At 39.2% G+C, this 15,303-nt stretch overlaps 1 protein-coding gene across 2 annotated transcripts in view; it reads left to right on the top strand.

The window, feature by feature from the left end:
* The window catches only part of LOC138757854 (glyoxylate reductase/hydroxypyruvate reductase-like), a 37,904-nt gene extending 23,584 nt beyond the window's left edge, over positions 1-14,320 (top strand). For both annotated transcript variants that reach the window (XM_069925862.1, XM_069925869.1), the window contains exons 4-9: positions 2,395-2,511; positions 4,401-4,489; positions 6,360-6,464; positions 9,868-10,003; positions 13,708-13,838; positions 14,018-14,320. In XM_069925862.1, coding sequence (XP_069781963.1) covers positions 2,395-2,511; positions 4,401-4,489; positions 6,360-6,464; positions 9,868-10,003; positions 13,708-13,838; positions 14,018-14,139 — 700 coding nt within the window. In that variant the 3' untranslated portion in view covers positions 14,140-14,320. The remainder of the gene's footprint in view (positions 1-2,394; positions 2,512-4,400; positions 4,490-6,359; positions 6,465-9,867; positions 10,004-13,707; positions 13,839-14,017) is intronic.
* The last annotated feature ends 983 nt before the right edge of the window (positions 14,321-15,303 follow it).

Here is a 15,303-nt window from a genome sequence, read left to right as displayed (position 1 = left end):
ACCATGCTCCTTTATCCCGTCACTTGCCCCTCCCCCCCAATGAACGTTAACCAGTGATGACAGGCCAACCCCACAAACTACTCATGGCTCTACAGCAGCGCCCCAACCATTACTACACCGTTCACTGCCACAAGGGAGAACCCCTGACAGGATTAATCTGTAAAATGTATTTATATATATTTGTTTCATTTTCTTTTCTTTTCACCCCACTTCCTAAAAAGGAGGGGTCAATGTGGTAAACCACTTTTATGCCATGATTGGCTTTTGCCAACGGGACACTTGTCTTTAAGTGTTTATTTTTAATTTTTAGAGAGATAAGCATCTGGGTTTAAGCAGGGAGAGATTGGGCAGATTAGGTCTTTATTCTTTGGAGCGTAGAAGGTTGAGAGGAGATTTGATAGAGGTATTTAAGATTATGAAAGGGATAGACAGAGTGGATGTGGATAGACTATTTCCGTTAAGAGTAGGAGAGATTGAAACAAGAGGACATGAGTTAAGAGTTAAGGGGCAGAGGTTTAGAGGTAACATGAGGGGGGACTTCTTTACTCAGAGAGTGGTAGCGGTGTGGAATGTGCTTCCGGGAGAAATAGTGGCGGCGGAGTCAATTTTATTATTTAAGAAAAAGCTGGACAGGTATATGGATGAGAAGAAGGTGGAGGGTTATGGTCATTGTGCAGGTAGGTGGGACTAGAGAGGAGTGTTTGGTTCGGTGCGGACTAGAAGGGCCTAATGGCCTGTTTCCGTGCTGTAATTGTTATGTTATGTTATGTTAAGCACTCTAAATATTACATTTTCCAATTTTTGCAATACTTGAAGGCACGAAATATTAAAGTATTGAAATTTATCCTTTCCATAGCCCTTTGCATGCTCCCCATTTCACTCTGCCTTGATCGGTCAATGAGGTTGACGGCTGTTCCTGCCAATAGTTAATAAAAGCCTATCTGTTTCACAACTTCAGTCTGTTGTGATTATTAATGGGGGTGCTTCACTTTATTAATGGTACTGTTCTGAGTGAAGAGATCTATCAGTGGAGACTAGGTCTCAGGTGATGGTTCTTGTGATTGCGCTTAGAGTTTCCCAATGGCCTTTGACAGCTAGAAATTAATTGAAAGCATTAAATACTGTATCTCAAAATTTCATCCAGAACTTCAGCTCAGCATGTGTGTGCTCTGCCCCCTTTGACTCAATAATTTCAGCAGCTGATTAAAGATGTGAGTTGTATTTATCACTTCCATTGCATTGTGTAATTGAGAAACCTGATTGACATGCAGCCCACACCATTCAGTAATCTTGTCAACTTACCTAGTAGGGTCAGTTATTTAAAGTGTAAGAAAAAATATAAAATTATTAAATGGATAAATAATTATAATTGGAACATCTTCAACAACTTTGTTTCACTTTTCAGTTTTTTAAGTAGCTCTAGATATTTTGAGTCATTTTCTTTTGAAGATACAACGTGGTAACAGCCCTTCTGGCCTAGAATCCCCCGCTGCCCAATTACAATTTACTCTGGTGCTTAGTTTAATTACAGTAAAACCCCTGTTAACTGGAATTCAAGCAACCTGCAGCCTCAACCAACCACAAAAAAAGAGGAAAATGAACAGGTAAAACATACAGAAGTTTTAAATTGGCACACCTCCCTATTAATTTGCCAATTCACGCAACACACAATCTCAAGCAACCAGAAAATTCACTTATCTGGCATCGACCAATCCCCATAGGTGCTGGATACCAAGGGTTTTATTGTAATTGTTTTTATATTATCACCCTACAGTTTCCAAACCCCTTCAATTTAAAAACTGCATCTTAATCAGATTTCTGCAAAAAAGCATGAACCTTCAGGATATCCCTAATCGTTCTTTCCTAATTCAAATCTCGAGCTTTATTCCGTTGGGCCAGATGACATAAATTCCAACCCCTCTCATTGTAGTCATTTTGTACAAGCTAAAGTGCACATAAAGCACAATTTCAAAAAAATGATGCACTCTATGCAGTCTTTTTTTTCCCATAAGTTGGTTCCTGATTTGTAACTAACCCAGAAACTCTCCACCTGGTGTCTTTTTTCCTTGTTTGTTCAAGCAGCACCCTCCTTCCCCCTCCACTCACCAAATCATCTCTGTTTATATATCCTTTTACTCTTTAGCACCAAAGTCCAGCTATCGTTATGAGTTCAGTGTGGGTGCAAAACTGAATTGTTCTGTCTGTAGCTTATTTACTCAGCTTTCTCTCAGATAAAATCTAGTTAAAGATGTGGTGCAGAATAGATGGCCATCTTGACCTTACAGGCATGAGAACTTTAATTTGATGTTGATATGTTAAACACACATGTTTTAAATTTGACACAGAAACTATTGTAATATAGAATACCAATTTCCATACACTCTTTGTCTGAAGGAGAATTCGAGTGGGTTACACCCCTGATGTCCTGACCAATGCTACTGCAGAGCTCACTATGGCTTTACTCCTGGCTACCTCGCGTCGATTGATGGAAGCAGTAGCTGAAGTCAAAAAGTAAGTTTGTTTTTTTTTTAAAGATAGCTATTTCCTGAAAATGTTCATTTTTCTGTGAAAAAAATGTGATTCATCCATGTCTAGTTACATGTCAGCTGTATCTAAGATAATGCCTAATTAATTCAGGAGTGGGATTTACTTTATATGTCTTTCACTTTTTTAAAAATTTTTAGCACTCTAAATATTACATTTTCCAATTTTTGCAATACTTGAAGGCATGAAATATTAAAGTATTGAAATTTATCAAAACAATTTACTTTTATTTGAAACAGGTTTCAGGCTGAGTATTAGCCACTGAATCATGAATGCAAATTTGAAAGAAAAATCAAATTTGGACACATATCACGAAAATCATGGAGCCCAACAACATCACACTCCACAAATTAGAATGGTTTGAAAAGGCAGACCACCTTCTTGGGGCAACTATGAATGAGGAATGAAACTCTTCTTTGGCAGCAATGTCCACATTCTTGATATGGATTTAAAATATACTTCCCACCATAACTTTTTCTCCTGTTTAATTTTGTAATAACCTACATGTGATTTCCTATTTGGCCACCTTCAAACAAAACTGTAGAAGTGTTAAACATTCATCTTTGAGTGATGCTTCTCAAAATTTGAAAAAACTTTCAGCATCTTTCCAGACAAAGATATATTGCTGACATTCCGGGCCTGAGCCCTTCTTCAAGGAATAAGCCAGAAGCAGGAAATCTCCGAAAGTCTCAGAATTCAGACAATGCCAGCTGGGGGGAAAAACCGGCTGAGTTCCTCCAGCATTTCTGTGTGTTTTTAACACCCTCACTTTACCTACAGCCCTACATGAGAAACTAGTCTGCCTAGTACATGATATTGTGCTCGCAAGTTATAAAATGATGCTGTTTAGTACCTCACAGTCTGAGGCAAGGCCAGCTCCTCAGACCCCATTTTTCCATCAACGGAAAGCAGTTGAAATCTAACTCCCTGTATTTTGCCTTAAGTAACTATTCATTTGACAGATAAATCTTTATTAATTCTGGCTAGGAATATCAAGATTTAGATATGAACCATCGGTGCATTGGGTATACAGATAAAATAAAACTGTGGGATTAAAACTTACTGTCCCTCTGCCCATTTTTGCTTCATGCCCAGTCTTCAATTAGTTATCACAACCCTACTCAGGGCAGTTCTACCTGGGTTAGAATATGTTGCTGTGGAGACATGAAGAGAAGCAACTGCTTCCTTTCAACTCTCCAGTTTTCATAATTGGGCCACCTTTGCTGTTGCTACAGGAGCAACCAAAATGCCATACTGATTCCACGCAAATGAGCTAGATACTTACTTCATTATTATGACACTTCAGGAGGCCATTTGGCTCATCCATTCTTCCTCACCTTATTCCCCTGTAGCCGTCCAGCATATTCTCTCTCACATGTTCATTAACTCATCTTTGATTCTGTTTTCCACTTATCTACACAAAGGGATCATTTTTACAGTAGTCAGTTAACCTATCAGAATGATTGTGGCCTGTAAGAGACTGGAGTGTCCATGCAATTGCAGGAGAAACATGCAAACTCTACACAGACACCAATGGAGGTCATGAACAAACTTGGCTCCCTGCAAATCTGTGAGACAGCAGCACTAACTGCTGCACCACCATATTATTCAGAAATGCTTTATTATCTAGCACTTTGCCCTAATTGTATAAATTATGTCTTGGGCATAATCATGAGCTGTCCTTAAGCTTCCTGGTTAAGTCAAACACTGTCTACAACCAAATATTGGGGGTACTTTTTAAGAGCTCAGTAGATTTATTCTTTTATGTTGCAAAATATCCAATTTCAATAATGGATTTAAGATGCTTTAAATCCAAGCTGTGGTGATACTGTAACTTGAAGCCTTTCTACTTCCAGTGGCGGCTGGGACACATGGAAACCCTTGTGGCTTTGTGGCTTTGGATTGTCTGACAGTACTGTGGGAATTGTGGGGCTGGGAAGAATAGGTGAGTCATTGGTGAAATAACTGTGGACCAAAAAAAACAACGTTATCGATCCTTCCAGAAATACTCTGAGAGAGGGAAGGAAATGATGGTGAGTCACTTTGAGCTTTTGATTGAACACAAGCAGATGAACATGAGTCTCTCTGCTACCATATGGGCAAGGATAATATATAGCACAGGGAGAAAATACAAATACTCTTTTAAAAACAAACCTCAAAGTGTGAACAAAATGTTTAATTGGAAAAGAATAATTATATGCATTGGAAGTTCAATATGGCACATCATATAAAAATATATTAAATTAAAATAGGGCATGGTGCAAATATTGGTGATCTTGCATAGCCTTTGAGGTGGAAAATATAATTTTAATCTTTATAAAGTACGTAGTCTAGAAACTCAGTCATCTGGCACTCCTTGTGCCAGCACCACACATACGCAAGTCAAAGTTTTCCAGAATGGAGTACAATTACAGTTGACTCTAGGCTGAATGACACCAGTCCAGAAATTTGACTCTGCATTTGCTGTTATGAATCATGCTTCTGCAGATCAGCCATTGTTCACATCAGATGCACACATAGGATATCATTCTCTGTGTTACATTCATTTACATGAATGCTGGGAGACATTAGGATAAGTTATTCTCAAATGTGTCGGTTCTGGGGTGCTTGCAGCCAAATTCTATAATAACACTTCTTAAATTGAATTAAATTGGATTGTTTATTACCATATGTACTGAGATACAGTTTAAAAAAAGCTTTGTTTTATGTGCTACCCAGGCAAGGCAACACATTCAGCAGGTAGTACAATGATAAACAAATAAATAAACAAACAACTACATAGAGTAGTGATGCAAAAATTCAAATAGAGAAAAGTAGAATTTAAAAAAACTCTACATCATCTTATTGATATTGGGAGCAACAGCCTAAAAGGTCAGCCATGGTTATCAACTTTTGCCAGTGTGACATCAATTTAAGAGTCTGATAACAGCGAGAAAGAAACTGTCCTTGACTCCCCAATAGAAGGGAGAGAAGAAAACTTGACTAGAGTGGGATGCCCATTTTAATATGTTTGCAGGTTTTTTGAGAAGCTAGAAGAGAGAGCACTTCCTGCACCAAGCTGTGATGCATCCAGCCAGGATACTTTCTGTGTTGCATCTGTAAATGTTAGTAAGAGATCTTAGGGTAATGCTGAATTTCCTCAAGTTTCTGAAAAAGTAGTGTTTGGCACACTTTCTTGATTGCAACAATAACATGATTTGATCAGAATGTTGTTGGTGATAGTTTTACTAAGAAGTCAAAACTCTCCACCATCTCCTCATCAGCAGAGTGGGCATTGACCTCCAACCATTGAAGACATCAACGAGAGATGCTGCCTCAAGAAGGCAGTCAACATCATCACCCTTCCTTTACTCACTGTTATTACAAGTGCAGTCAGAAGCCCTACGCCTCTAGGTTCAAGAACAGTTTTTTTTTCTCTGACAGCTATCAGACTCTTGAACCTCCCCTTACTACCCTAACACAATCCAAAACCGTCGAAGATCTGTCTGCACTGTTGTCTCATCACATCTTTATTCATAGCCCAACTTTGAATATTTATGTTTTTTTTTCAATTCATAATGCCTTGTGTGTAGATTATACTTACATTGTTACCATGTTTTATGTACATTGGAAGCTGCAATAAAATGTCAATTACCTCTGTACATTATACATGTACATGACAGTAACCTCTTCATTCATTCAGGTTTTCACCCCAATTTTCAAACTCTACATCATCTTATTGATATTGGGAGCAACAGCCTAAAAGGTCAGCCTGTATTTAAGAGAATTATAATGAAAAGAAAGATTAATATGTGCTCATTTTGTCTGTCTTATAGGTTTAGCTGTTGCACAGAGAATGAAATCATTTGGTGTGAAGAAATTTCTGTACACAGATTTTGAGCTGAAGCCAGCAGTTGCCGCTGAGATTCAGGCTGAATACGGTGAGGATGAGTGAATAAAAGTAATAATGAAAGAATGTTGGTGGATGTGGATGAATCAGATTACAGTGATCAATTGGACTTGAAATAGAAATATTTCTGATTCACTAATTTGCTTCGGGGAAGGGTATAGGCCTCCACCTGGCCTTTGCAACTTCAGTCTTGCATCAAGCCCTTGAAACCTCCTTGCAATTTAAGAAAACAACCCACACTTCTTCAGCAATTGCAATATGGACTGTGTGGTGATTGAGATTTGGTGATCCTCCTGACCATTAGAGGGAGTTGGAGACAAATGTTCCTCCTGGGTTAGCTGCAAAATGGATGCATTTATGATTAATACAAAAGAACTCAAGTTTCTTTATTACAGTAAAAGAAACATCACATGGGACCTGGGATTGGTATCAGTGGGAGACATGAAAAGTGTGAAGCCTCCTGATGGTGTGAATTGGACTGGGAATGATCAAAGAACGATTCATGCTGTTGGACTCAAAAGCATGGAAGATTGCACTGCTACTTACCGTGGCGGGACCTCAAACACAAGAGGTTTTCAACACGTTTGTTTTTGCTGAAGCAGAAGACAAGGGCAAGTTTGACAAGGTTATCAAGATGATTGATAAACTGTTCACCAAAGAAAAATGAAACGTTCGAGAGGTATGAATTTCACTCACATATGCAGCTGCAGGCAGAAAGCTTTGATACTTTTTTAATGGTCTTGAAATTGAAAGCAAGAACATGCAATTTTGGATCGCTCCAAGATTCAATGATCCGTGATCAAATTGTGTTCAGAATTATTGACAAGTAAGTGAAAGAAAGGTTGCTGTGAGAGACAGAGCTTACCTTAGCTGGAGCTCTGAAGATACGTCACGCCAGTGAATTAGCTCTGCAGCACGCGAAAAGGTTTGGTGAGAGTGCAAGGTCTGGTGAAAACAAAGGCACAGCCATAACCACAGTGTCTGGATACACACATAAACAGAGAACAAGACAAAGAGACATAGAGACATTCAATTGTAAGCAATGTGGCACTCAGCCTGCACCAAAACAATGCCCAGCCTATGGAAAAGTCTATAACAAGTGCAAGTGCAAAGGACAGAATTACTATGCAAAATAATGTTTTTCCAAAGGGAAACAAAACAGAAGTGAAAGTGTGCACAATGTAGAAGAAACTGCCCTCAGAGATGCATTTTTCTTGGGCATGGTAGCACAGAAAGATTTCAAAGCAAAGCAACAGACACTGAACAGCCAAGTGTGAACAGAGTTGAGCAGGACAGGTGGATGGTGCCCTTTCATGGAAAGGGACACAGGAGCAAAGGCCAATTTGATCTGTGAGTGTGACATCAGGGCAATAAAGATAAATCCACACACCCATCCAAATTGTGTTCAGCTCAAGGCCTGCAATGGACAGCGCAGTGACATGTAGACTCAAGGTGGAAGTTAAAGGTAAAGAGCACCATCTCATTGTTTGAGTAGTCTAGATGGACGTGACTCACTGCTTAGTGATAAAACATGTAAAAATAAGCGGTTGTACTGCATTAACAGCGCTAATGCACAGAACACAGGGGTTTGCAGTTCTACCATTTACCTATAAGATAGGTTAAAGGAGGCCGCACAGCCAGTAGTGCATGCCCCAAGGCAGATTCCACTGCCACTAAAAGAAAAGCTCAAGCAGGAGGTCATCAAGAATCTGAACGAAGATTGGTCTAGAGGTGAATTTCAGCAAGGCTACAACATCAGAACAGAGCTGAGTGTTGTCAATGGGCTTCTACTCAGACAGAGCAGAATGATCATTCTTCAATTACTGTGACAAGATATGATGAAAAAGTTGCATGAGGGGCACTTTGGAAAGGAAAAATTGAAGTGAAGGGCCAGAACTGCTGTTTTTTGACCAGGGATAAATGCTAATAAATGGTCTCAAGCTGCGAGTCCTGTCTGAAACATCCCACAAAGCAGCCAAAGGAACCCATGATCATAACTGACTTCCCAGAGGAGCCATGGCAGAAAGTTGGGACTGATCTGTTCCACATGGATGAAAAGAATTACTTGCTGATTATTGACTATCTATCGAACTATCCAGAGATTGTGTTGCTTCCTAACATGTCTGCTGCCTGCGAGATAAAATATATGAAATCGATCTTTGCAAGACGTGGAATTCCTCAAATTGTCTACAGTGACAATGGACCATGCTACAGTTATAGAGAAGTCCATAACTTTGCAGAAGAGTATGATTTATGACATGTACTTCAAGTTCTCTACATCCCCAGTGAAATGGTAAAAAAGAGAGAAAGGAGTTCACATAGTTAAACAGCTGCTCAAGAAAGCACAAGAGAGTAGCTCAGATCCTTATTTAGCTCTGTTGAGTTACCGAGCTTCACCACTTGAATATAGCATGTCAACTGCTGAGCTCTTGATGAGACGTAGACTGCACACCACACTTCTTTATTCTGCCCAAACAAGATTAGAAATGACAAATGAAAACAAAAGCATCTGCAAAGGAGACAAAAGCAAACTATGACAAGTCAGCAAGAAGCTTAGGGCCACTGGCACAACACAACACAGTGAAACTCGGAGATTTTAACACCTGAAACAAGAAGGCCACTGTTTTGGAGGAAGTAAATCCAAGTTTCTGCACTGTCAGAACAGAAGATGGTCAAATATTGAGGAGAAATTGCAAAAGTCTGCTGAAAATGCAATCGACACTGCAGGAAGACAAATGCGGAGAATTGATTCAGCCTGCACAGCAACAAATGAACCACCACCAGCACGAGATAGTAGTGGACCAGCAGAGTTGACACAAGCACCTGTATGGAAAAGATCCACAGGCATTATCAAAGCACCCAAAGGCTGAATCTCTAAAAGACAAAGAACTGCACACTTAAAAAGTTTCTGCTGTTGATGTGTGCTTATGTTTGAGTTTAACTATAAATTGAAATGAATACTGTATTAGAGTATAATGTTGCTGATTGAACATCTTAACAAAAGGGGATCTGTTGAATCAGAGTTAATGATCCTCCTGACCACTAGAGGGAGTCAGAGATGAATGTCAGACCACAGGTTAGATGCAAAATTAATGCCCCACGAGGTTGTGAGTTGTTAATAAAATATAATTAATACAAAATAGCCCAAGTTTCTTTATTACAATAAAAGAAGCACCACAGACTGTTCATGCAGTGGCAAGAAGATGCAAATAAATTGGAACTAACAGATCAAGTAAATTTGATAGTTTTTTTTAACTTCAAAATAGGCCTTATTCATAAATATATATATTGTGCAGACAAAATAATTCTGTAAGCTGCATAGCTTCATTAAATTTAAGAAGGTGAAGAGTCTAATAGGCAAAGAAAATTGTTAAAAATGGTAGGTTAGTTCTTTTCAGTGAATAGAAATGCTATTGTTGGATCTTCCATTGCAGTACCTTTGGACAAACTAGCAGAGGAATCGGATTTTGTGACGGTGCACTGTGCTTTGACACCTGAGACAAAAGCCATGTGTAACAAAAATTTGTTTTCAAAAATGAAAAAGACAGCAATATTTATCAACACGAGCAGGTAAGAAGTGGATGCAGCAATTTATTTTCAAGTGAATTATAGGTGCAGCAGTTTATTGAGATGTGTTCAGTTGAAATGTGAGTGCGGAGTATACTGAGCTCTTTCCATCTGACACACTGAAACAGGAGTGTCTTGAGGAATTTACAGGTGGATATTTTTTAAAAAATGAATTGAGAGTATAAAAAAACCTATGTGGTCTTTTTTATTTAAAAAAAAGACCTAGTATTTCCAAACATTTGCTTTGGTGCTTTTTGTAAGTTGTGAAGGACTATTGAGAACTACCTGACCAGAATGTTCCATTTTCCAGATCTGTTCTTCAATTCTATCGATATAGTAATGCTGAGGTGTACTTCTCTCCATTGGGAAAGCTGCTGTCGCCTTGATCCAATATCCCCACGTACATTTTTGCATTTTATAGATAAATCAGATTCCAGCTTCATGTAGACTCTGTGTGAGTTTATGTACTATCAGGATGTGGATCTCAGAATGTAACTAGAATACTTACACATTTTTATTCCACCCCGTAATGACAATAAGCATTCCTGGTCATTACAATTAGTAATTATAAAAACAAGATTCAAGATCCTTTTATTGTCATGTACATAATACACAAACTGTGTTAACTTTTGTCTGCCATAAAAGGTACATATGAAGCACATTTAGTCTGGCACCCCCACCAATAAGGGAAGGAGAAGCAAAAGAGTGTCCCTTCAGTGACACTGAGTGGACTCTCTTTTGCTTTAAAGAGCCTCAAACCTAACAGCATGAACATTAATTTTTGTTTCCTAAATGGAGGTAACCTCACCTCCATTTGGTGCCATGGTTTCCAATTCTTCGTTACCTATTCCCAGACTTCGTTACCTATTCCCAGACTTTTTTTTTCCTCTCTCCCACCCCTCTTTTTAGTGTCCTCTCACTCCCTCTCCACCTCTCACACCTTCTGTCCTATCACCACTGGGCCTTTCCCTAGCTTATATATGCATTTCACCTACTATAGCCTCTTTTAGGTGCTCGGACGCAGATAATGCGCTGGTAGACGCAGCTGGAGGAGTGCAGCTGGGACGTTCAGGTGGCCACGGAGAAGATGCCTTTCTGTCACTGTTAGGTCTGCTTTGTTCATGAATGAGTGAGACAAACACCAGGCTGAGTCGAAATCAGGGTTCTTTGTTCTTTATTACCGGATTGTAACACTTGCGACTAACAAAGTTAGTCGGAGAATGCATTCTGCCGTTATCAGCAAAATGGTGATTTTTTATACCCTTGGATACATGCTTAGAACATCATCATATCATTACTTGTCCAATGACTAAAACTGTTGCTATCCTTTCCCTGCTAGCTTCCTGCCTCTCAATCCATCAATGTCTCTCTTATCTTGTAAGTACAAGGATGCATTCTGTTACTCCTTAGTACTGGGTGACTCCTTCTCCGGTCCCATCTCATGATGTTTTACCTAACAGGAGTACAAGGACACCTCCCCTTCTTGTTACTGCCCTGTACTGGGTAACTCCCTACACATTCCCATCTCATGATGTTTTACCTTACATCACCTGAATGTGACGGCTGAAGGAGAGCTGTGTTCGAGCGAATGCCGGCTCCTGTGGACTGTGGCCGTAGTCCCACTGCTGCTTTCAGGTGCAACGGGGGAATTTTCCGAGCTGGAGAATATACCTACAGGAGGAGGGTTAAGTAAGTGCTCCTCCTGGCTGGGTTCTCCACTTTCAGGTGGCCACCCGACAGCTGCATTGGGATAGAATAGGTTGCTTTACAGTCGGGTATTCTGGCCACCTGAAAGCGGCTTAAGTTGTCTTGATCTTGATAAAGGATCCCGGCCTATAGCTTTTAGGTTTCTCATGAACAATTAGTGTTTTGCAATATTACATTTCCTTTACATCAATAACAAAATCCAATCTCCCTCTCCAAAAGTCCCACAACAACAAATCTTAATAAATTGGGTTTACTATCTGTTTTACTTAAAGAGACTGGACCAGGTGACACCAGGTTATTTTACCCTTGCTAACTGCAATGAATTACAAGTCTGGGTGTGATGAATTGCACAAAAAAGTAATGGATGATCCAATTAATCTTATTTGCATTGTATATGCATGTGGTATATTAACTTTTAGTGCATTTCTTGATAAGGCAAAAAGCAGAGTTTGCAATTGTGTTTGGTTGTGATTACTGGATTGGTTGAATATGAAATAGATTTACTTTGAAAGGCATTTTATATTGACATTTCTATTGGACAAAGACTGGTATGGACCTGTTAGTCTCACATCAGTTATGAAAGATTTTTTAGAAACCATGTAAGGTAAAATTTGTGTGCATTTGTTCTATTTCAGACTTCAGATTAAATTCAGATTTCAGGTTTATTGTAAGAATACATATATGGCATCACATACAACCCTGAGATTCTTTTCCTGCGGTCGAGGCAGAATTACCACTTATTGGTAGTGCACAACAAACTGTACACAATGTACACATGTAAACAAATTTTTAAAAATGAACAAACTGTCCTTGCAATACAAAGAGATAAAAAATCAATAAGGTGCAAAAGTAAGAATCCTTAAATGAATCCCTGATTGAGTTTGTTGTTGAAGAGTCCGATGGTGGAGGTGTAACAGCTGTTCCTGAACCGAACCTTGTGGTGTAAGTCCTGTGGCACCTATACCTGTGCTATTATAGGATAATTATCATATATTTCTTGAAGCCAAGTTATGAAATCTTGGAAACAGAAGTGAATTTAATTTCTGTGTTATTTAAAATTATAGAAAAATAACTCTACAAAAAAAATGTAGAATAATTGTTTGTAAGGATGCATGGTGTTTCTGGGATAGAATTTTTAGAAGTGGCATATCCCAAGAGTTGTATAAGCAAGCAGATTTGGCCAAGTATGAGGTAGAACATTCACTATCAACACAAAATTATGGATTTGGCCCAAAAGTGAGAAGAACAAAATTACATTAAGCTGGTTAGCAAAATGGGCAGGCAAGCATGAAGTCCAATATATTGTGGATGATTGCGAGGACAAAATCTTGAAAGGAATAGCAAGAAATGGGAATATACAAACAAAGATACTGAATGATATGAATGAACAGAGGGATCGAGTGATTGAAAAATATAATCCTTTGTGAGTAATTATAAAGAAAACCAGAAGTATTTTGAAAATGTAGGAGAAATTACATACTGGTGAGAATATCAGTGCTGGAGCCTGCCTGGGCTTTTTTTCTGAGGAAATTTTATCCAGTTATTACAAAACTTTAAATAAGTCTAGCACTGTAGCACTACACTGCTCCTGCAATAACACACACAACCAGACGGGTTGAGCTCAGTGAGCAGACTAGTTTATTCCAGGCTGCTGGGCTGCACTTATACTTCCAGCCCGAACCTGGCTGTGATCCGCGCTGGAGGGGGCTGACATCACCTGGGCATCATGTGGTCCCCCAGCGCAGGTTTCCGAGCCCCGTGCTGGAAAGAAGGGAACACCCCCCCGACGGCGCCATTTTGGCCGGCTGCCCCGCCGCATGGCTTACAAGAGGGGCCAGTTTGCCTGCCTGTGGTGAGCCGCCACAGCACCATCTTTGTATAAACTTGAGTTCCAACGTGCAGATTGTAATATGAAAAAGTGGCTTAATTGAGATCATGTTGGCATTACTTTGGAAACATATCAGATCCACTGAATTTTTAAGTAATCTTATCTTCCACAGAGGAGCAGTGGTGAACCAAGATGACCTTTATGAGGCTCTGACCACTGGTCAGATCACTGCAGCAGGACTAGATGTCACAGATCCTGAGCCGTTGCCCACTGACCATCCTCTACTGTCACTAAAAAACTGTGGTAAGTTACTAGTTTGGAACACATTGGGGGCTATAAACATTTTGTGCCGTTTGATTTTGCTTTGTTGCAACATTTTAAAAAAGCAATTGCTATTAAATGTTCTTGGGTTTCTTAAAATTCATAAAATTGCTTGAAGTGAATTATGGCCAATGTCTAAAAATTTTTTTTTTGTGTTCCAGTTATTCTACCACATATTGCAAGTGCCACATTCACCACTCGCACTGCCATGGCTGAGTTGACGGCAAAAAACCTCTTGGCTGGTCTCAAGGATGAACCAATGCTGAAAGAGCTGATCATATAATGTGCATGGGATTCTTTGACCGGTGCCTTGAATCTTGATTCCCATTGGCTGTGCGATTATTAATGTGCAATATCTGTCCAGTTGCTTTGAAGAAATGAATATTGTCTCAATTAAAATGGAAATCCTCATAGCAAGTCATTTACTTCAATAAACATTAAAATTCATATTTTGTGCAACCTAAGTTGAATATTCTGAAATGGTCATTCTGAAACTTACTGCAAACCTGTTCTGGGCTGTCAATTTATTGGAATAGAGTGAGAATGAATTGATTGGAATGCATGTTGCATTTAAATGTGAATTTTTAAAACTTTATTTTATTTTTGCTTGAGATTGTTGGGAGTTCATTTTTCAAAAAATTAAAAGCACATTTTCTGGAAAGTAAACATGACATGACTTTCACAAGGCAAAAAGGACTGAAGAAAAGATAATCCTTTCTTGTACTACCCTCTGGTCAGTGTCTCTGTTTTTTTACATTTCTCTACCAATCTATGTTAAATGTTGATTTAACATTAATTAGTCCACCTGGAAGTTTACCAAGTGCTAATTATTCTTGCAGCATCTATTCTAAATCTCCCATTGTTTTCAAACCTATCCCAGGTTTCTTTACGATCCATTTACTATATTACAAAATAACATGGACCTACTGAGTACACCATAAAGCTCTATGAAGCACCCAAAGGTGAGGTAAGTTGCGCAGATCCTTCATTCACACGTCTGACACTAGAATCCCAGAACTCATTATGGGAGACATTGCCATTACATTACAGAGAAAAATAATTCAAGGGTGTTCAACTATTCATGGATTCATCCCTACTGACTCCAAGGAATCCCTGGACTATGATCACTGATAATGGAGAAAGAGCATTTGGGGTATCAAGTGTATTGAGGCCTTGGGTAGGGATCCACACAGAGGGTCTGCATAAGAAGCAGTCCACTCACAAACGACCTATCACTGTGTCCCTTCTCCAGCATCTTTTTTGTTTCAGATTTTTACCTCTTGCAATTTTTTTTTGTGTTTGCAGTGCAGGAAACGACTTTGCTTGCTTCTTCTTTCTGACACTGTCACATCTTCATTTTCTTCAAAAGTCCTTTGGGATTGAGGATGACTTGCTTCCATTCCCAATTTTGTGGCTGATGAGTTCATTGCGGAAAATGCAGACTGTT

Source organism: Narcine bancroftii, chromosome 1, assembly GCF_036971445.1.
Source record: "Narcine bancroftii isolate sNarBan1 chromosome 1, sNarBan1.hap1, whole genome shotgun sequence".
Lineage (NCBI taxonomy): Eukaryota > Metazoa > Chordata > Chondrichthyes > Torpediniformes > Narcinidae > Narcine > Narcine bancroftii.
This window is presented reverse-complemented; position numbering and strand designations above follow the sequence as displayed.